The 22,653-nt window shown below is 38.5% G+C and overlaps 3 protein-coding genes across 13 annotated transcripts in view; 2 read left to right on the plus strand and 1 right to left on the minus strand.

Moving 5' to 3' along the window:
• LOC126999065 (protein O-linked-mannose beta-1,2-N-acetylglucosaminyltransferase 1-like) overlaps positions 1–6,263 on the plus strand; it is a 16,519-nt gene extending 10,256 nt beyond the window's left edge. Inside the window, exons 11-17 of the mRNA XM_050861444.1 lie at positions 171–343; positions 2,235–2,433; positions 3,226–3,416; positions 3,771–3,888; positions 4,713–4,784; positions 5,549–5,658; positions 5,916–6,263. Coding sequence (XP_050717401.1) covers positions 171–343; positions 2,235–2,433; positions 3,226–3,416; positions 3,771–3,888; positions 4,713–4,784; positions 5,549–5,658; positions 5,916–6,093 — 1,041 coding nt within the window. The 3' untranslated portion in view covers positions 6,094–6,263. The remainder of the gene's footprint in view (positions 1–170; positions 344–2,234; positions 2,434–3,225; positions 3,417–3,770; positions 3,889–4,712; positions 4,785–5,548; positions 5,659–5,915) is intronic.
• A 455-nt stretch (positions 6,264–6,718) lies between these two features.
• The window catches only part of LOC126998803 (ketimine reductase mu-crystallin-like), a 35,746-nt gene continuing 19,811 nt past the window's right edge, over positions 6,719–22,653 (plus strand). Inside the window, exons 1-2 of one of the 8 annotated variants that reach the window (XM_050860883.1) lie at positions 6,719–6,785; positions 9,212–9,398. Coding sequence is in view for 2 of the 8 variants with exons in the window: in XM_050860877.1 (XP_050716834.1) it covers positions 21,905–21,976 (72 nt within the window). In the remaining 6 variants the exon portion in view is untranslated. Of the gene's footprint in view, positions 6,786–6,918; positions 7,046–7,768; positions 9,399–17,605; positions 17,702–20,976; positions 21,151–21,690; positions 21,977–22,653 lie in introns of those variants that run through there. The other 7 variants (XM_050860882.1, XM_050860884.1, XM_050860881.1 and 4 more) reach the window with 7 other exon arrangements.
• LOC126998808 (uncharacterized) lies at positions 10,388–17,647 on the minus strand. 4 transcript variants are annotated; one of them, XM_050860894.1, is made up of 4 exons: positions 17,230–17,647; positions 13,085–13,196; positions 11,977–12,112; positions 10,388–11,862 (listed from the first exon to the last, which is right to left on the minus strand). In XM_050860894.1, exons 1-4 carry the CDS (start codon positions 17,359–17,361, stop codon positions 11,601–11,603), a joined length of 642 nt encoding a protein of 213 aa, XP_050716851.1. In that variant the 5' UTR covers positions 17,362–17,647; the 3' UTR covers positions 10,388–11,600. The 4 variants fall into 4 exon arrangements, 3 of the variants coding, with proteins under 3 accessions (XP_050716851.1, XP_050716852.1, XP_050716853.1); XM_050860895.1 differs by having other exon boundaries at positions 17,260–17,646; XM_050860896.1 differs by lacking the exon at positions 17,230–17,647 and adding an exon at positions 16,252–16,293.

Here is a 22,653-nt window from a genome sequence, read left to right on the forward strand (position 1 = left end):
CTTATTTGTATATATACAAGATTTAGTGAAGTTGGCACCGTCCAGTATTTTAACTTCTTCATATTGGTATTGTCATTAGTATTATGAATATTATCAGATTAAATGAGAATGATACAGTAATATTGACATTACAATGATGATAGTGATGATAATGATAATAATCCACACAGGTAAAGTACGTCATCAATCAACAATTGGAAGGACGCATGTTTCCTTCACCGGGAGTAAGAATTTCTCTGCACATCCGCTTCGTCCTCCACTCCCTTTTTCACGTGGCTTTTCCTTCCTCTTCCAAGGCCATCATTTTGGAAGAAGATCTTCTTCTCGCTCCTGACTTCTTCAGGTGAGAGATGGAAGTAGGCGGGAGGAATGGGGTGGGAAATTAATGAAAAAGAAGGGCGGAAGGGAGAGGGCGGGGGGGGGGGGGGAGAAGAAATTATTTTACAGCCTGAGAAGATGGCAGAATGGAAATTTTTGCCTTTTTTATATAAATATAAATATATATATATATATATATATATAAATATATAAATAAATATATATATATATATATATATATATATATATATATATATATATATATATATATATAGATATATATATATATATATATATATAGATATATATATATATATATATATATATATATATATATATATATATTGTATATTATTAATATCATTGATTTAATGATATTTAATTAGACCTAGAGAACAAGTGGTAGTAATCTAATACCACAGTAGAATTAGAAGCGGAGTGAAAAGGAATCGAACGTCTATTGAATCAGTGCCAATGCGGCAGCACTTCTTAACCTGGCAAGTTAAAAATCACCATGCATGGCCCTTCTTATACGAGACTCCGCAGCGAACACATCTTCACACCCGCGCCTCCAACTTTGTTATTCTCAGACCTAGAGAAGTATACTTTAATCGTGAGCAATCTTTACAAACCCGGACCAGTGCCTTAGCCTCAACAAAGCACCTTGAAGCCTAGTAGACCTGGTGGGCGCCTGCCACAGATGGTGTCCCTCAGGGCTCAGTTCTTGGCCCTGTGCTGTTTGTTATTTACATAAGCGACATTGACTTAGGACTTAATAATCTCATTAATAAATTTGCTGACGACACAAAGATTGGTAATCCGGTTCTCCCAGACGAAGACAGACCAAACCTCGAAGATTTGCATAAAATTTTAACTTGAACTAATAGATGGGATATGCCCTTTAATATAGAAAAGTGCCAGGTTCTTCAAATTGAAACAAAAAAAATAAGAAGTTGGACTTCGAAATGAGTTACGTTAAACTCAAAATCGTTCAGTGTGTCAAGGGCGTGAGTATCAAAATCGCGTCAAACCTCAACTTCTCACAGCAATGCATTGACGCAGCAAATAAAGCGAACAGAATGCTGGGTTTCATTAATAGAAACTTTAAATAAAAAAAAATAAAGATGTAATACTCCCACTTTAAATAGTTTAGTCCTATCCCATTTGGAATAAGCAGTACAGTTTTGGTCTGCCTACCATGTGAAGGACATGGCTAAATTAGGTGTTCTACGTCGGGCAACAAAGATGATCTCTTCCTTGCGCAAGAAACCTTACGATAAAAGGCTCTCAACTCTTAATTAACATGTTCTTTTTTAAGAAAAGCTTCCTCCGAGGAAAACTGATCGAATGTTTCAAAATATTCAATTGCTTTACGAATGTAGAAAAATCGAAATTATTTATAATCGATAACACGTTTCGAAATAATGGCATAAAACTTGAGTGTATACAGATAAATTCAGACATCATCATTTTTTTCTTCATCAGTCTTGTGGTGCGAGAATGGAATAAGCTCCCACCTCCAACGGTCCAGTGCAACACAATTAACTCCTTTAAAAGCAAATTCGACCGACATTTCCTTCACCTTAATATTTACTAAAGTAGAAATGCAGAGTCTTGGTGGCAATTTATTAATGTAATTTCATTTAGGTTTAAAGACAGACCACCTAGTCTGAACTATAGGGTCGGTGTGGTCTGAATATCTATGTAAATCCTCCTCGTCCTCCACCCTCCACACTGATCGGTACAGTAGCTATCCATGTGTTTATTCCAGTACCACAAGGAGTTCCACAAAGCTAGATAAGACTGGAGTAATCAGGTTCAGCAGGTCTTGAACTTGTCTTGTCCTCACTGCTAAGTTCTCATGGCACCTTTTTACCCTCCTACCATTCCTTCTGCTTTGTCTACTGCACACACAGCTACTTCAACCAGACCTCCTGGCTTCTGGACGCTGACCCAAGCCTATACTGCGTGAGTGCCTGGAATGATCTGGGCGCCCTTCACGTGGCCTCGAGACCTGACCTCGCCTACAGAGTGGAAACGCATGCTGGCTACGGATGGATGGTGACCAGGTCCTTTGTGGATGAGGTGTACGACAGGTGGAAAACCGCTGAAAAGGTGATTACAGGTTTAGGAGGGTGAAGAATGTGATAGAGTATAGAAAGAGGGAGGAAAAGAAGGGAAAACACTAAAGAAATTGACAGATCATTAGGTAGACTGGGGGCCTGAACAAAACTATATGGTCTGCCTAAGTCGGGGAGGTTCTTGAATCACCTTTAACCCTTAGACGGGGGCAGTATTTGAAGAGTAGCTCCCCCGATATTAACCGTCTACATATAGTCACTGCCGACCTTAGGACCATAGCATAAATATAGTTATGCCGCATAAGAGGTGTTTTAACTATCGTCTATATATAGATTCTACCGTAATCTGGAAGTGCTGTTATATTTCTGCCATACAAAACTGACGGATTTAATTTTGGACGGTCTATATAGAGTTCTACCGCCGTCTAAAGGTTAATCATTAGACAGGTAAGAAAAATAGATTGTGAGGTGGCGATGTACATAGTTTGTTTCATAGTGCTTCATGATGTTTTTAATAATTCTCTCTCTCTCTCTCTCTCTCTCTCTCTCTCTCTCTCTCTCTCTCTCTCTCTCTCTCTCTCTCTCTCTCTCTCTCTCTCTCTCTCTCTCATCTTTTCCTTCCTTCACAGCTTATGATATCTACGGCTTTTAATCGCTTTGCTGGTCCACCATCCCTTATTCATTTTGTCTGCCTTATATAGTTATTAGCAATTATTTACACACTTGCTTGACAGTATCATTCGTATTTTTTTTTATTCATTTATTTCACACAAAAAAAATTATAAAAACTTGTAATTTCTCACGTTTCCTCAACCAATCTTCACAGGACCATGACTGGGACATATGGTTCAGGAGCACGGAGGTGAGAGGTGGCAGGGAGTGTGTGGTCCCTGATGTGTCCAGAACCTACCACGCTGGGGCCACCGGAGCTCATATCAATGGTCTCCTTTCACATATCTTCTTCACGGCCCATCCTGTCACCAGCACCACAGATATAAAGATACAGAATGTGCACAGGTGGGTGTGTTGGGGTTGAGTGGTGTCAAGGTTAAGGGGGGGTCGGTGGCTGGGGATGGTGGGAAAGGATGTTAGGTAGGTAGGAAGGGTTGAGTGGATACTGTGAGTAGTGAGCCGTGACCGTGATAAGAGAGGCCCCCCCCCCCCCTCTCTCTCTCTTTCTCTTTCTCTCTCTCTCTCTCTCACACACACACACACACTTGCAAGAATTTTTCATTTTCTAATTGGGGATTGCTATTCAAAGTACACATTAAATTAACATACATGAGTAAGTAGCCCCGGTCTCCTCTATTATTATGTAGGCTAACCTAAAAATATTATTTCCTTATTCCTACTCAATATTTTCCTCCTCAGACTCATACAGACGGCCTACGAAGAAGACTTGTACCGTGTCCTTGAAGGAGACAACGTTTTGTTCTTAGATAACGTTAAGCACCCATGTTCTCGAGACTACGTGCCTAAGAACTTTACGGTAAGTTTTAGTGGTAATATATTTTAGTAATAGAAAAAATGACAACAGTAGCTGTAGTAGTAGTAGTAGTAGCAGTAGTAGTAGTAGTAGTAGTAGTAGTAGTAGTAGTAGTAGTAGTTGTAGTAGTAGTACGGCATATTTTTTATCTTAGTGTTGAAAATACGTTTACCCTATTATGACGGACAAGACGCTTATTGGTTGATAAAAATCTGTGGAAAGTTAAGATAATACAGCTCTTCCTTATGCAACGGCTTTATTGCATGAGGAGTAGAGAAAGTAAGCAGAATGTGTGCCTCCATCCCAAGGACAATCACCTCCATAATATGCTGGCATCTTATGGGCGCATACTGGAAGGTCTCTGACGTGGAAGCAGTAAGCATTCCATGGGAAATCTGAAAAGCACTTCTACCTGTCATCCCACCGAGCTGAATTGTTATTCCAGAAGCACCCCCTCTTCGGTGGGTCCAGAGGATATGCAGGAACGTGGCTGCGGTGCTCATCTCCGTCTCAGTGGCCGTTTGAGCCTGTGGTGTGAAGAACCCCATTACCCAGGGACACTAGCCAGGGCAAAATTCGGGATTGCCAAAGTTTACGTTCCTCAGATTTCCCCAAGTAACAATTCATCGACCAGTCCGAAAGGTCCGAAAGGGAGGATGAACAGATGGGTGAGCTGTTCGCCGATAATAATAATAATAATAAAAATTCTATATTTTTCTTCTTCTTTTTCTTCTTCTTCTTCTTATTATTATTATTATTTATTATTATTATTATTATTATTATTATTATTATTATTATTATTATTATTATTAAGGTTTCTCTTTCAGGCTGGCCCAGTTGTCATTTTCTTTTCCATGACTGGCAAAGATCATCATCTTGGATGGAAGAAAATGGGAGCAGTGAGTAATAATATCTTAAGAATACAGTAGTGTTGCATCCGCAGATTAGAAATTTGCATACTAAGTATATATACTAAGTGTTTCATAGAATATTTGGTGGAATGTTTGTCATTTGGGGCGACGCGCCCCCCGGCGTATGCCCCCATTGATTGATTGATTGATATAGTAACCAATCACCGCGCAGAACCCGTCAGTTTGCTTCCTCCTACACCGCTGGCATCACGACTCCGCGCTATGTTCTTAGTTATCTAATACTGTCTGGAATACCACAAGGCCTACCTGTGTTTTCTTAGTAGCATTGCCATCCTTGAGTCATCATCTATAACATTCATTCTTTAATACAAGACGACTAATTATTTTTTTTATCGTAGATATCATGTGATGACTGGAGATATTATTCTATACGATAAAAACAAGTTTATATTTATATCTATATTCAAGTTAACAGTGTACTTATGGCTATGTAGTTTGTCTCATCATAATCTTTGCCATTTTAGGCACTGTAGGTGTTCAATGGTGAAATTGCGTTAAGTTAATATTTCATGGTGATTTTGAGGTGTTAACATATTTTTTTATGCATCACATAGCACTGCGTGGCAGTGTGAGCGAGGAGCAAGCTTCCTGGGCCAAGCAGACTAAACTTTTCCAGCGCGCCTGTAGTATCTTGGTGAAACTGACTACTACCATAACTACTACTACTACTACTACTACTACTACTATTACTACTACTACTACTACTACTACTACTTCTACTTCTATTACAGTGCCTAGGAGTGTGGAATTTGGATACTCGATCCCATCATCGAGGGTTGTTCCGACTTACATATTACAGCACTGAGCTTTACTTGATCGGCTACCCTTACAGTGATTACAGGTGATTATATATATATATATATATATATATATATATATATATATATATATATATAGAGAGAGAGAGAGAGAGAGAGAGAGAGAGAGAGAGAGAGAGAGAGAGAGACCCGCCACTCATACTAAGTGCATTTCCTTTCCAGTGAATTAATCATCCCTTAATGCACCAATAACACCACTAAAATGCACTGCTAACATCATAGAATTGCCACACCGACATTACAACCACGAGCATCATAACATAACTTCTCTTCCCAACAGTTACATACGTGGCTGGTGGACACATGTGGTCATTGAACCAGGACCACGGGAAGAGGTGTTGTTAGGTGAGCGAACCATCGAGAACCGTGCCAGGTACAGACTCCCTCACCTTGAACACCTGGCACCTTACCTGGTTGTTGAAGGAAGAAGGGAAGATGCTGAATTTGTTTCTCGCTAAAAAGAATGACTAATACAATCAGTTACAACATGCATTTGGCTTAAAACAAGTCATGAAAAAAAGTGATTTCGCTCGGCTTTGCAGCAGCTTTATCAAGTTTTCCAGGTTTGGATATTTTCGGAAATAAAGAAGCGAGCCCAACGTGTTAGTCTTTACCTTACTGTAGTTATCAAAATGCAATTTACCCTGCCTTAATTATAGCTTCTCACAGGCAAAGGAAATCTACAATGACTATTTTTACTCGAGGCCGAAGGATGAGATGAGGATGTGGCGTACTGTGGTGCCGAAGACCCGCTTGAAGGGCGAGTCTCCCTTAACTCACACAGCGAGTGGTAGACCTCTTTGGCCGACTGATTAAGGAGTGGCTTTCCCGTCTCGCTGGTCGCGGATTCGATCCCCGGCGCCGGTAAAACCTTTCCTTATCTGGATTAATTTCTCGTGTGTTTCGTGACACGCTGTGGTCATGTGGGAGTATAGTGGAGTGAAATTCAGGGCGTTACACTGGTGGCATATCGGTCGGCATCCTCTCCTGTGATTCTATTGTGTCTCCCCGAATTGATGACAGGTAGATGGATTGCCCATGCTCTCCGAAGAGTTCATAGAAAACGGGAAGTTTCAGTGATAGACACACTATATCGGGAGGGGATGTCATGTGGTGCCGAGACCCGCCTGACGGGCGAGTCTCCCTAAAGGTAATATTGAAGCATCTAAATGGTAAGTAATTCCCGTTATAAGAATCTTGCAACCGTCATAAACGACTAGAGTAAGGTGGGGTAAGATGCCCCCCTGAGGTGAAAGGCCCCCCCTTGGTTTTGTCTGTCTTTCTTTTCTCAACCAGTCACATGATCAAGTAGGCAGCGCCAACTCTCTGTGCTCACAGGAACTAATGGAGTAAACAATGCACAGTTGCTCTGGCCACAAGGGGACATTTCTTCTTTTTGACTAATTTCTTGTAAGTTTTCAGTGATTTTAATGATACCTAATTAACGACAAAGAACTGTAGAGTTAGCTAATAGCAGACCTTCAGAAAAATGGGTCCAATGTCGGGTTTGTAGAAATTGGTCACATGCAGAATGCACAACTGGAGTAGGCCTAGATCTGTATGTAAGTCAAAACTGCGAGTCTGATTAGGCATTACAGTATTGCTATAAATACAAAAAAATAGCAATACTGTAATGCCTAATCAGACTTGCAGTTTTGACATACATACAGATCCAGGCCTACTCCAGTTGTACATTCTGCATGTTTAAGTTTTTGAAATGCATCCATAAGTGAACACTTTTGAGTTTGAGACTATAAGGAAGTTGGTGTTTTTAACTGTTTCAGATATCAATATTCAACAGAAAGGACATATTTTATCAAATTATTTGAATATTTAGTTCCATATATTTTTCATGAAAGTAATGTTCCTTTTGTTACAAAAATTCACAAGAAAGGGAAGCTAGTCTAATATTACTAGTCTAAAAGAAGGGGATACCTTTTAGAAAATTAATTAATTGTTTAGTTTTACATTCTGTTCATTAGGATACACAAATTTGACTGTGTTCCTATATTTCACATCAAGAGAGATTTATAGGGTATAATTTTCAAAAGGGAATACATTTTATATTTTTATAATGTGAAAAAAAAATTTTCCTTATGTTTCTGTGAGTTTTATTATTGTAAACCAGAGTGGGGTAAAAGGCCTACCCAGTGGGCTTCTTACCCCACATGCAGGGTAAGAAGCCCCCTTTATTATTTTTTAAAAAATTGTCATTATAATAAAGTCAAAATCATAATGAGTGGATATAATATAGGCATAGATAGGCCTTAGCCTAAGCTTTCAACATAACTTTTTTTCAAAATTCTATTGCAAAAAATGTGGCTACAACAGGCAGTCTCCCTTATGGGGGGCAACTTACCCCACCTTACCCTATGTATTCACTTACTGGTAGCACGTACGAACGCGTGAAGCAGGTTCGGTAGCACGTACGAACGGGTGAAGCAGGTTCGGTAGCACGTACGAACGGGTGAAGCAGGTTCGAACGCAGGTTACTTGTGTTCGAAAAATTTCCATCGAATTCAGGTTATTAGTTATTCTCTAATGTTTGTTAGTTGGTTTGTGTTATTCTCAAGTAGCCAATAATCTTTTTTTGCTGAGGACACGTCTAAGTTGTATTCAACCAATAGCGATGCTCCGTGTAGGTAACATACATACGTGGAGTGTTTGGTTGTTGGTGGTTGCTGGGTCAGTATGAGCATGGATTCTTTATGTTCAGCTTGTTCCCTCACTGAGTATGCATTGATTAAAAAAGCGCACAAAGACGACGAAGAAGCGTTGAAAATTCTTCGCGATCACGGTGTGCTACCTCGTCACGTAGTGTGCGTAACGTGTGGACGTGACTGCATATATCATGAAGACAGGAAACATTGGCGGTGCACAGGCTCATTATGTGATTCCCAAAACCAAGAAACGGCGGCTTTGTAATTTCTCTACAAGTGACTATAAAGGCACATTCTTAGAAAATACACAATTAAAACCCTGACAAATATTGCGTTTCCTTAATGTATGGGTTAGGAAGCATTTTCACACGGCCAAATCCTAGCAAATTTAGAAATCTCAAGACAGACGGCCGTGGACTGGAGAAGTTTCTGCAGCGAGGTGACGGAGTTCTGGTTTTCTAATCAGAAACCTATTGGTGGAGGGGACAAAATCGTAGAAATTGACGAAACTTTAATAGTGAAAAGAAAATATGAATGGGGCCGAGTGTTGAGCCAAACATGGCTATTTGGTGCAGTAGAACGTGACTCCAAAACGTGTGTGGTAGTTCCTCTAATAGAGCCATTGAGTGCAAAACGTGACTCTGCTACACTCATTCCTATTATAAAGAAAAACGTTCGCCAGGGGTCAGTCATTATAAGTGACTGCTGGAAAGCATATTCAAATATATCTAAAGAAGGATAAACACACAGAGTAATACGAGTAAATCATTCTGAAAACTTTGTTGACCCAGCAGATTCAGAGGTGCACACACAGAACATTGAGCGACTCTGGAGGGACGTCAAGGAGTGGGTCAAGCGTCCTGGCATTCGACCCACCTTCCTGAGCCAATACTTAGGGCGATATCTTTATCTTCAGAATTGCGAAGGAGGAACTGAACTACATCCCTTTTTACGAGAAGCGGCACGGCTATACCCACCACAGTCGGAAAGAGCACTCCAGCAGCAGAGTGGTGGAGCGCCTGTCCCGTCATTTAGTGACAAAGCTTCTTCGGAGGAAGACGGATCTGGTGAAGCCGCCGGACCATCTTGGCGTCGTCAGTAATGTAAGTAATGGCTAATGTTGAAGAAGGGAAACGTAGGCACCTCTTTCAAAGTTAACACTTACCCCCCAATCCAATATTGCCCCCACGCGAATAATAACCTTTCCAAGGTCTCAGATACTGTTGTACTTCTCTAGTTTTACCGGTGCATCATTTTGCCGTCGATTGATACCAAAAACTTTTCTGTAGCCCCAGAAATAAGGGAGTTATGGCGATTCGCACCAAAGCGGTTGATTTTCCAAAATTCGCGGCTTAGTGACAAGGGCGCCACTAAATCAAAAGAGTAAGCCGTCCATTACTTGAGATGTCACTAGCTGATGGCACACGAGGGGGCGAGGAAGGTGTGGAAGCGTGTGAAGGACTTGTTGAGCAGAGGGTGAGAGGGTGGTGGGGAAGGTAAGCGGGGCGTCGGTAATAGGTTGGTGAATTGAAACTGATACACATTTTTTGTCGATATATTTCTCATAATGCTGATAACATCAGTCATATTGTTATTTGAATACAGTTGGTATGGGGAAAGTTCGCTGTGATCTCGAAATAACCTGGCGGCCTTGACTTAATTATATGCTGTGCAGATTGATTGATTGATTGATAGTTTATTGTTGCATGTAAAACAACAAAGGAGAAGGGAGGAGCATGCCATCCCAACCCCCAGGCAGTACAGAGTGTGATTATACAACTAAGGATACATGTGTAAGTAGCACCAGGAAACTAAAAAGATACAATGGTAGGGGACAAGTGCTAAAAAAATAAAGGCCTTGATTTAGTCAAGGGAGCAGACATAAGGGACTGTACATATGGACTACAATCTAGAGGCAAATGCAGGATACTCACTAAGCACAGCTTAATATCCTCATTCTTCCCGAGCTAAAATTATGAAGCTGATCTCTTCCGCCATTTTAGTGCCCACTTTTTTTTTACTTGCACATTAAACATTTTATAACCTACCTACCAAGACTTAAAACAGCAAAAAAAAAAAAAAAATCTGTTAGTCGTAAAAAAAAAAAGAGGCAAAAAGTATCCTCTAAAAAGGCTTTAGCAATTTTGTTCTACGATTAATCAAGTTATTACCCCCAAAATTGTATTGCAATCTTGCAAAAAAACAACAACAAAGAAGAAGATAGCATAATATTTTTTAACACCTAATTCTAAGAAAAATGCGATACATTTTTTTTTCGTGTCATGGTGTCATAACATAGTTACCATGCTGCAAGTTAGCTATCTTTTGTTTCCTTAAGGTTCAAAAATCACATAATAATACTTGCTCCTAATATCTGGCATTTGGTTCATCCCTTACGAAGGATATTATTCGCCCGATGGTGAGGGTATTATGAGGCACCCCCTCACTCGCGTTGCCAGGTTTGATCTTTGCTAAAATCCACATGCTGTGTCGTCACTGCTGGGACTCGAGCTGATTCTTTTCTTCTTTTGAGACTTCTTCGGCGTTATTCTTTTATCTTTGCGTTTCAACCCATCAATCTCCTCCTTCATCCCTAACATGATGGTGAGGTGACACTTACTGAAGGCAGTTGGCTCTGAAGAATCCAGCATGTTTATTTTCAGAGATTTTGTCCAAATTCTGAAATGCAGAGATTCATTGGGATTTCTGGGTTCTGCCTTTCGGGCTGGCAGCTGCCCTCATGCCCGAAGCTTAAGCTTTTTTTGCCTTTCTTCGGATCTGCTACAAATGCCTTTATCTTTTAGGCATGGTTATTCAGGAAGATCTCTATGTATATAAAGTGCTCCTAAAATTTATGGAGACGGTGGTGGACGCGAGAGTAAGGAGAGCAAGAAGTGGCGTGTCATGGCTTTGCTCTCAATCTAAGCACGTCATTGCCTTATCACACACCGGCCCTCCCAAGATAAGTTGCCAGAATACGTGAGAAAGTATTAATTTATGATTGTTTTGTCATATATATTTAGAATAGGTCACAAAACCTACAAGGTACATCATCAAACACACACTTGGCGCTGTGCCACTCACACCCGGTGTTTATGTAGATTCCCCTGCTAAGGATTTTCAAATTTTCGGAATCGGAACAAACTTTGCCATTCGACACTTCTATCAATCGATTATTCAATGGGGGCATACATCGGAGGGCGCGTCGCCTCGCCCACTTCTAGACTAGTCTGGTTTGACAGGCCCTATAACTCAGTTTAATGTTTTTCGACTATTTTTATAATACACCATAGCGAACTCTTCCCTTAACTAAAATTGGTTGAAGAAGGTAGGCACAGGTCTGACTTGAGTTTCCGCTTTGTTGCTTCGTCTATGTATATCACGGCATCTTCATACCTAGGAGGATCTACAATATTATCAAGGGATTGTGTTTGTCTAATATGAGGTGCATGTCCTGAAGCACTTTCCACAAATGTTACGAGGCTGCTAGAAGATAAACTCAGCACATTGTTGCTACTCGGCAAACGACCACTCGGCTGAAGCGGTGGCTCCTCTCCATTTTGATTGCTGAAAATGTTTCACAGTTCTGTAACTTGACTAATGCTCTTATTATCTCAACATAATTTATATATGATGTAAACAATAATATGCTCAATTTAATTCTAACCAAATGGAACTAACTTGGCTCGTTTAACACGGCGCAGGAAAGAACGTCGCCAGGACACTCTGTAGGATGGGGGCCGATCGTGCAGCTCTTTCTTGTTTTGTGCCTTGTACTTCCCAATTGCAGCACACACCGCTAACGTAACAATGCTGCCTGTGGTAATATAAAACAATAAAATGTTAGACAAGATTCTAGATGAGCATATGTTTTCCTACGAACTTTCCTGGGCAAGTCCTGAACTAAATTTGTAATGAAAGACACCAGTGAACAGTGGCAATAAGTTAAGTGTATATATATATATATATATATATATATATATATATATATATATATATATATATATATATATATATATATATATATATATTTATTTATTTATTTATTTATTTTCACAACCAGCAGTAGCTTACATCATGTTTGGACATTTAGTTCCAAACAGTAAATTTTATTCCGGAATCCCAGAATAGAAAAAAGAACCGAGTTCAACTCTTAAACAGTTCTCTGGGGGGCAGAGTATGACGCTGTATGTCTTGTCAATACGGTCTATTACCGCTATGTTGTGACAGAGCTATAGACGAACTTGCCCTTTACGATCACTGCTCACAAAACCACCATATTTATAGGTTTAATGTTATAAGTACATGTAAATGCGCTACAGGTAAACTTTCACCACAACTAAAGGAATAATAATTAAAACAAAGATAATAACGGTACTGTATTGTTTAAAACATTTTTTTCTGGATAGGTTCGTAATCTTTGCTTCACGACAACAAAAGAAGTTGCTGAGAATACCAAACTTTGTGATCACGATGCGTATCACCACGGTATGGATTGTATTTTCGCCATTACGCTTAAAAAAGATAATAATAATACGGCCGATAGTTTGCTGGGCATAGCCAGTTATTGTATACAAGGTTACAAACTGAGCAGTCAGAGCCGTATAATTCTAAATTAAACCTCCTTCTCCATTGCTCAGGAAAATGTTACCTATAGTGTATTTTTATTTTCGAGCATACGAAATAGGATCTGGGAATGAAAGCCTACATACCTCATGCATCTGTGATATTTAACACTGTATACTATATCTAATTTATATCTGTTCATAGAATTAGAAATGAGGCTTACCACCAACAAAGAGGAGAACTAGGCCCGTACTGGTGTCATTGAAGGCTATGAGAGCAAAGCCAATAGTGCAGAGGCCGCAACTGACCACTGAAGTGCTAATGATGGCACACCACTGAAAAAAAAATATCTATAGTCGGTTTCATTTCATTTGTCCATCCATAGATTGTGAATTTTGATATATATGGCACTGCGCATTGTCAGTTCGTGACTGCATGAAAATCAACTCTTGTAATCAATATTCACGCTATTTTTTTTTTCAATAATATATATGAATATTTGTGTATACATAAACCATCACCCCTTCTTACAGGCCTATAAGTCCCAAACATGCCAATTTGCATCGATAATATAGTACCATACAAACTCACGAAAGACAAGCTTGTAGCAAACATTCGAGTCAGATTATTCGCGAACGAATTATATGGTCTTCCAAATATCTATAATCTATCTCATTTCAGGTATATTAATAGACATCTGGCTCTGTAAGTGCAAATAAAATGTATTTTGGTAAGTTATTGCATGCAAATCACAATGGCTAATACTCAACAGCTCAAGGGCACAATAAAAAGTAAACAATAGTAATAAAAAAAAAGCCCGCTACTCGCTGCTCACAAAAAGAATCCAAAGAGGTGGCCGAAAGAGAGGTCAGTTTCGGGAGGAGAGGTGTCCAGATACCCTTCTCTTGAAAGAGTTCAAGTCGTAGGCAGGAGGAAATACAGAAGAGGGAAGATTGTTCCAGAGTTTACCAGCGTGAGGGATGAAAGAGTGAAGATGCTGGTTAACTCTTGCATAAGGGATTTGGACAGTATAGGGATGAGCATGAGTAGAAAGTAGCGTGCAGCGGGGCCGCGGGAGGGGGGGAGGCATGCAGTTAGCAAGTTCAGAAGAGCAGTCAGCATGAAAATATCGATAGATGATAGAAAGAGAGGCAACATGGCGGCGGAAATTAAGAGGTAGAAGACTATCAGTAAGAGGAGGAGAGCTGATGAGACGACGAGCCTTTTAGACTCCACTCTGTCCAAGAGAGCTGTGTGAGTGGAGCCCCCCCCACACGTGAGATGCATACTCCATACGAGGGCGGACAATGCCCCTGTATATGGATAGCAACTGTGCGGGGGAGAAGAACTGGCGGAGAAGATACAGAACGTCCAACCTCGAGGAAACTGATTTAGTGAGAGACGAGATGTGAAGTTTCCAGTTAAGATTTTGAGTTAAGGATAGACCGAGGATGTTTAGTGTAGAAGAAGGTGACAGCTGAGTGTTGTCGAAGAATAGGGGATAGGTGTTTGGAAGATTGTGTCGAGTTGATAGGTGGAGAAATTAGGTTTTTGAGGCATTGAAGGACACAAGGTTCCTTTTACCCCACTCGGAAATTATAGTAAGGTCTGAGGTTAAGCGTTCTGCAGCCTCCAGCCTGGAATCGTTTAGTCCCTGTTGGGTGGGTCTGCTATTAAAAGAAGATGAGTAATGCTGAATAGAGTCATCGGCGTAAGAATGGATAGGACAGTTCGTTTTGGAAAGAAGATCATTAATGAACAACAGAAAGAGAGTGGGAGATAGGACAGAGCCCTGCGGGACACCACTGCTAATAGGTTTAGGAGAAGCACAGTGACCGTCTACCACAGCAGAAATAGAACAGTTAGAAAGGAGACTAGAGATAAAGGTACAGAGAGAAGGATAGAAACCGTAGGAGGGTAGTTTGGAAAGCAAAGATTTGTGCCAGACCCTATCAAAAGCTTTTGATATGTCCAGCGCAATAGCAAAGGTTTCACCGAAACGGCTAAGAGAGGATGACCAAGAGTCAGTTAGGAAGGCAAGGAGATCTCCAGGGATGAGTAGGAGGAATATGCCCAGAATCGTCCAGAGTGGAATTTTTAGAGAAAGTTTGAGAGAAGAGTTCAGCCTAAGAGATAGATGAGACGGTGGTGCTGCCGTCAGGACTAAGGAGAGGAGGGAAAGATGAAGAAGTGAAGTTGGAGGAGATGTTTTTGGCTAGATGCCAGAAGTCCCGGGAAGAATTAGAAAAAGTAAGGTTTTGGCATTTTCTATTAATGAAGGAGTTTTTGGTAAGTCAAAGAATAGATTTGGCACGATTCCGGGCAGAAATGTAAAGATCATGGTCAGAGGAGGGATGAGTAGGAGGAATATGCCCAGAATCGTCCAGAGTGGAATTTTTAGAGAAAGTTTGAGAGAAGAGTTCAGCCTAAGAGATAGATGAGACGGTGGTGCTGCCGTCAGGACTAAGGAGAGGAGGGAAAGATGAAGAAGTGAAGTTGGAAGAAATGTTTTTGGCTAGATGCCAGAAGTCCCGGGAAGAATTAGAAAAAGCAAGGTTTTGGCATTTTCTATTAATGAAGGAGTTTTTGTTAAGTCAAAGAATAGATTTGGCACGATTCCGGGCAGAAATGTAAAGATCATGGTTAGTAGAAGTGCGAAGGCTCTGGTACCTTTTGTGAGCTGCCTCTCTGTCTTTGACAGCACGAGAACAGGCGTGATTAAACCAAGGCTTTGTAGCATGAGGAATAGAGAAAGTACGTGGAATGTATGCCTCCATTCCGGAGACAATCACCTCTGTGAAGCGCTGGGCACACACAGAGGGGTCTCTCTCCTGGAAGCAGTAATCATTCCACGGGAAATCGGAAAAGTACATCCTCAGGTCGTCCCACCGAGCTGAAGCAAAATGCCAGAAGCAGCGCTTCTTCGGTGGGTCCAGAGGGTGTACAGGAGCGATAGGACAGGATACAGAAATAAGGTTGTGATCGGAGGAGCTCAACGGAGAAAACAGTTTGACAGAGTAAGTGGAAGGGTTAGAGGTAAGGAAGAGGTCTAGTATGTTGGGCCTGTCTCCAAGACGGTCGGGGATACGTGTAGGGTGCTGAACCAACTGCTCTAGGTCGTTGAGGAGAGCAATGTTGTAGCCAAAGCTGGTGGTGAACATTGAAATCTCCCAAGATGGAGATTTCAGCGAAGGGAGAGTGGGTCAAGATCTGCTCCACTTTAGAGTTCAAGTAGTTAAAGAATTTTACATAGTTAGTAGAGTTAGGTGAGAGATAAACAGCATAGATGTATTTAGTAATAGAATGACAATGAAGTCTTAGCCAGATGGTGGAAAATTCAGAAGAATCAAGTTCGTTGGGCACGAGAGCAAGTGATATCTCTTCTCTTACTAAATCATCTTCCTCGAGGCTGGGCATTCTATACCGTCTCCGCCAGTTCTTCTCCACCGCACAGTTGCTATCCATTTACAGGGGCCTTGTCCGCCCTCGTATGGAGTATGCATCTCACGTGTGGGGGGGCTCCACTCACACAGCTCTCTTGAACAGAGTGGAGTCTAAGGCTTTTCGTCTCATTAGCTCTCCTCCTCTTACTAATAGTCTTTTCCCTCTTAAATTTCGCCGCCGTGTTGCCTCTCTTTCTATCTTCTATCGATATTTTCATGCTGACTGCTCTTCCGAACTTGCTGAATGCATGCCTCCCCCCCTCCTGCGGCCTCGCCACACACGACTTTCTACTCAAGCTCATCCCTTTACTGTCCAAACCCCTTATGCAAGAGTTAACCAGCATCTTCACTCTTTCATCCCTCACGCTGGTAAACTCTGGAACAATCTTCCTTCATCTGTATTTCCTCCTGCCTACGACTTGAACTCTTTCAAGAGAAGGGTATCAGGACACCTCTCCTCCCGAAATTGACCTATCTTTCGGCCACTCCTCTAACTCTTTTTAGGAGCAGTGAGTATCGGTTTTTTTTTTAACATCTCTTACCTTTTTTTTATTCCCTTGAACTGACTCCTCTGCTGTAAGAAAAAAAAAATATATATGTATATATATATATATATATATATATATATATATATATATATATATATATATATATATATATATATATATATATATATATATATATATATATATATATATATATATATATATATATATATATATATATATATATATATATATATATATATATATATATATATATATATATATATATATATATATATATATATATATATATATATATATATATATATATATATATATATATATATATATATATATATATATATATATATATATATATATATATATATATATATACCGTAATATTCTTATGTGGCATGCCAACCGATTTATCCTCAAACCCTTAAGTAAATGAAGCCGTCCTGCCTTACGTCTCTGTGGCTGGAAGCAGACTGCACCTGGGAATCTTGCATATTAGTAGGAGATTCTGACGTGTCGTTTGCACTGGCACTAGTAGAGTTGGGGGAAGCCATACTGTCTTATCCTGTCACTGAGTTTGGTGTTCTTTCAAAAAGCCTCAAGGATCCAGAGGCAACTACACCATATAAACAACTTGATTGTCATTTAGATGTAAAATTGTAGTCCAATTTATGCACCCATGTTTCATCACTCACAGCACTTCTTTGAAGACTTCGTTGATTTTTTTCTGTTGACACACTTGCTACATTTCCAACCTCTTTTTATTTTTAATTTTGCTTTTTTTCTCCACTGAAACTTTCAGGAGCATGTTGGCTCTGTCCTGTGACCAACGGACGAAATGTAATCAGAGAAACAGGCGTCAGGCAGGATGTGACGTCTTATCGCTCTTTTATGGTAGTATAAGCGGCCTTTGTTTTCTTTTTTTTTTTTCCATGAAATTCTTGATGAGATACGATGCAGTAAGGGCGTATAAACCACATGTCGACCGCATTAACAATTCATGATTTTAGGTAAGGAGTAAAACATAGAAGACTGAAGACTGCTCAATCTTTCTACCTAGGGGTCTGAAAGGAACTTTACATATTTCATTGTGCTGCCTTTAGAGTGGCTAGTATCGCAAATACATCAGAGAATGAAAGTTTGTGGAATTTGGCCATGCATATTTTATGGTTACCTTTCTTATGGGCCGTAGATACACTCACACGGTCAAAAGCAACGGTACTCGTAACTGTATGCTTACGGTGTTTTGTAACGATCCGGGTTTTATATTAATTTCCGGTTGATAAATGATAGAAATGAATGAGCAATAACTGATTAAGTACTGATAATATTTAAAGATGGTATATGTTACCACCAGCCCCATCATCTTAAACCCAGCTTCAAGGACAAAAATATAATACAAGAATTAATTAACCTTCGTAACAAGGTGATATTATTTTCTCGCCAGGTAATGCAAATTTGCAGCCACCAATTTAAAATTCTAAACAAAATCGCCAGTGATGTTTAGTTATATTTTCTTATAAATCAGTTTTACCCTTTCCTGACAAAATGTAAAATATTTAATATTAACATGTTGAAAATTAAAATTTAGTGAAAATATAACACAAACATATCCAGGACAATATAAAAATGGCATTTTATTCCTGACGGGCTTGAGATATGTGGGACTAAGATGGGATGTCGGAGTCAGCTATATATATATATATATATATATATATATGTATATATATATATATATATATATATATATATATATATATATATATATATATATTATATGCTCATTGAATGTGCTAATTCGGCAAGCAATGATTACTTTCTTAAAAATATTATCTTTTAGTCTTATATATATATATATATATATATATATATATATATATATATATATATATATATATATCAACAAACCACTTGTGCTTGCCAAGTGGTTTGTTGAGATGTATTATATATATATATATATATATATATATATATATATATATATATATATATATATATATATATATATATATATATATATATATATATATATATATATATATATATATATATATATATATATATATATATATATATATATATATATATATATATATATATATATATATATATATATATATATATATATATATATATATATATATATATATATATATATATATATATATATATATATATATATATATATATATATATATATATATATATATATATATATATATATATATATATATATATATATATATATATATTAGTAGAGTTTGGGGTCCGAACTTCCTATACGACGGAATCTGTAATGAAAAGATTTTTTTTTTTTTACCAAAAAATCACATCCCATTTCAACAATTTTTAGGGGGAGTAAACATATTTGGATTGTTATGAAATTCAAAGAGTTCGCTTCAGTGATTTAAAATAACGACTATTTTTATTATTTTTTTAATCTGGTATATAGGTCCCTCTTTTTTTTTTTTTTCTTTTCTTATTATACCCCTAGGATGCCAAGTTTTTATCTTCATATATTCACAGTAAAAAAAATAAAAAAAAAGTAACTCGTCTAATATGCAAGGAATCATAGTGAAGTTAGTTAACCATGGTTATAGCAACAAGCATATAATGAAGACAATTATCATTTTAAGTTTCTTACATTTATCTTTTACGCATATGGCCAAGTTCAGCTGGGTCATCTTCATCCAAAAACGACGACTTCACCCACTTCACTTCAACTCGGTTTTCTGACCCCACCATTCATTATTAAGAAAACATGAGGCCACCATTGTATTCCTGAGAAAATTATGTATCACAGTGGCCTAAATTTGTAACAATAATGTAAGAACAAACATAGGAAAATAAGGGTAAATAAAGTAGCGCCTAAACATTTTCTTGAACTTATTTTCTTTCAACTCCATAGTACTCAGCTATTTTTCATCGCATCACTTTTTCAAGCACAAATCCTGAATCTACACGCTTTTCTGATGATGCTAGTGTAGGTTTACGTCCCGATGTAAAAGTATATAGAGGGTCAATATTGCCTCCGAAGACGTCATGACGGACCGGAGTATCGATCCGATCTCGTTACCTTGCTTCATATATATATATATATATATATATATATATATATATATTTATATATATATATATATATATATAGATATATATATATATTTATTTATCTTCATTTATTTATTATTATTATTATTATTATTATTATTATTATTATTATTATTATTATTATTATTATTATTACCTCGGGACGGAACCTACACCAACAGAATCAGAAGAGCATGTAGATCCAGATCCGTGTTGAAAAAAATGATGCGATGAAAGAATATTTTTTAGTTTTGAGGAGTTGAAGGGAGATGAGTACAAAGAGAATGTTAATGCGCTACTTTATTCATCCCTTATTTTTGCATGTTTGTTTTAACATTATTGTTACAAATTTATGCTTGTGTGATGCAGACTTTTTTCAGGAAGACGATGCACATCAAGACAATTTTGTTTTTTGAAAATAGATTGATTGAGGGCCAAGACAGCAAAGTTATGCACATTCACACAAATTCTCGCGGCACTCACTCCTATATACTTTACAATAAGTCCCTTGTTGTGCTTTCCTTCCTACCATTGTATCTTTTTAATTTCCTGGTGCTCCCTTCACATGTATTAATATTTGTATAATCTCACTCTGTCCTGCCTGGGGGTAGGGATGGCATGTTCCTCCCTTCTCCCTTGTTGTTTACCTGCAACAATAAACTATCAATCAATCAATCAATCAGTGCTATGGCCGGACCATCCCACTGTCCGAATCATCACCACTCTCCCATATACAGGATGGGATGTCTCACGATACGGGGATGTCTGACGACATCACATCGGGACGCGCGCTTTATAAATAGTATGCAACTGTGTGGTCTTAACACTGCATTAGTATGTCCCATGTTAATCCATCATGATTTGAGACAGGGATTGAGAGAAGTGGAATTAAATGTGTGGTAATTATATGTGGGTGTATGTGATAACTCGACTTAAATGGGATGGAATAGACGATGGATTAACATAAAATAATAGCTTGGGCAGGGGTTATTGCACAACGCGGCCCTGAAAGTCTAAGACAAGTGATTGAGATTCTCCCATTTAAGAGTGGCATCGTCTCTCGGACATAACCTAAACTTCTTGCTGGCAACCATGACAGGGCCAGTATCAGTGCAATGACCTTAACTTGGTGAATAGATCAGAGATAGCAGAGCGGTGTGTTGTGGCATAAAGAGTCTGCAGCCGTTTACAGTCTCCCACAAACCACCTTATAAAAAGTCAGGAGATCTCCTTGTGGATATTGAAGGATTTACAAGGTATATATATTTCGTTTAAGGTTTCCCATTTACTTGATATTTTTTCCTTCAATATGCTCTGTACATGTCTTGGGGTACCACTTGTGCGATTTTTTTCTTTTTTCTACAGCAGTAATTAAGGTTAATAAATCGTTCAAGAATTCGAGTTGTGTACCAGCTAATATTCTTCCCTGTGCTCAATGATGCTCCAGGACGTACGGGAGCTATGGTGATGATGATTTTAATATTTATAGAAAGTATATACAGAGGATGACCAAAGGAACGCGTGCTTCTGAGTTAATGTAATGTACTTCAATTACAATTAACGTTGCCAGATTGTCGTACTCAGCCTTTTATATTTACCAACTTCCGACACCAAAACTGTCTCCTGGGCCCCAATAACTAGATTAATTTATATTTATCGTTAAAGTAGTTAATTCCTGATGTTTCTTGGTAATAGTTAGGCGTCAAAAACCGGTAAACACTATGTTCTGAGTACGATAACCTGGCAACGGTGATTTCGAAACGCGAATAAATGAATCCAATGGCCGCCTTTCTATAAGTAGGTGTTACTGGCAGCTGGCGGGGAAAGCGTGTTGTTGGTCACTGGGATTCAAAACAAACTATGGGAAAGAGCAAGAAAATACCAAAAGCACCAAGGGAAAGAAAAGATATGGAAGCTGTGATTATTTTGGACTTTCAAACAAATTTAAGGATTGATTGATTGATTGATGGTTTATTGTTGCAAGTAAACAACAAAGGAGAAGGGAGGAGCATGCCATCCCATGTGACAGGTGCATACCCAATGATAATGACAATAGGTGAAACAACTGAGCCCAAGGAAAAGGTAAACTAAATTTTGGGGATTATTTAGAACTGAGCAATATGTTATAGACTGGCTTTTCATTTCTGGGTAAAATATGATGTTTTTTCAGTTTTCACACAAGTAATTTTATTCACTGGACTACAGATACGAAGGCGCTAGAGCAAATGTATCACCAAATTATAACACAGCCATTTCAAGGTAGTCAAAGATAGTAGTATTAATTAAAATCATCCATTTCAGAATGGCGGACAAAACTTGGTGTCTGGTAAAATTTGATCTTGAATTCTCTTTCCTCCCCCTTCCACAATCCCAAACCCATTGATATCTGAAGAAAATAATGGCAAAAATGCATTTAGTCATACAATTTTGATTTTTTGCACCATATCTGATGCTGTTTTAAAATTGATTATTTCCTATTCAAATCTCTAAAAAGGAGGGGGAGTTAAATTTTTAAAAATCAACCTATCACCATGCATTCTGCAACAGTACTAAATACTAATGAGTAATGATGATGAGTAATGGTAATAATGATCAAATAATGAAGTGGTTTGACCTGGACCTGATGGGATACACCCTAGAATCATAAAGGAGGCTATGGAACAACTATTAGTGCCCTTAGAAATACTTTATCAATACTCCTTTACACACAAGGAACTCCCTCAGGATTGGCTCATTGCACATATTACTCCCATATATAA

The sequence above is a fragment of the Eriocheir sinensis genome, chromosome 15 (genome assembly GCF_024679095.1).
Source record: "Eriocheir sinensis breed Jianghai 21 chromosome 15, ASM2467909v1, whole genome shotgun sequence".
In the NCBI taxonomy this organism is placed as follows: Eukaryota; Metazoa; Arthropoda; class Malacostraca; order Decapoda; family Varunidae; genus Eriocheir; species Eriocheir sinensis.

Excerpts from the sequence above, each read along its gene's own strand:
- LOC126998808 (XM_050860894.1), bottom strand. The coding sequence starts at position 17,361 with ATGGCTTCCCCCAACTCTACTAGTGCCAGTGCAAACGACACGTCAGAA. Across the intron at positions 13,197-17,229 it reads ACGGCTTCATTTACTTAAGG|TGGTGTGCCATCATTAGCAC; the intron begins GTTTGAGGATAA and ends TTTTTTTTTCAG. Across the intron at positions 12,113-13,084 it reads AGTTCTCCTCTTTGTTGGTG|GCAGCATTGTTACGTTAGCG; the intron begins GTAAGCCTCATT and ends ATATTACCACAG.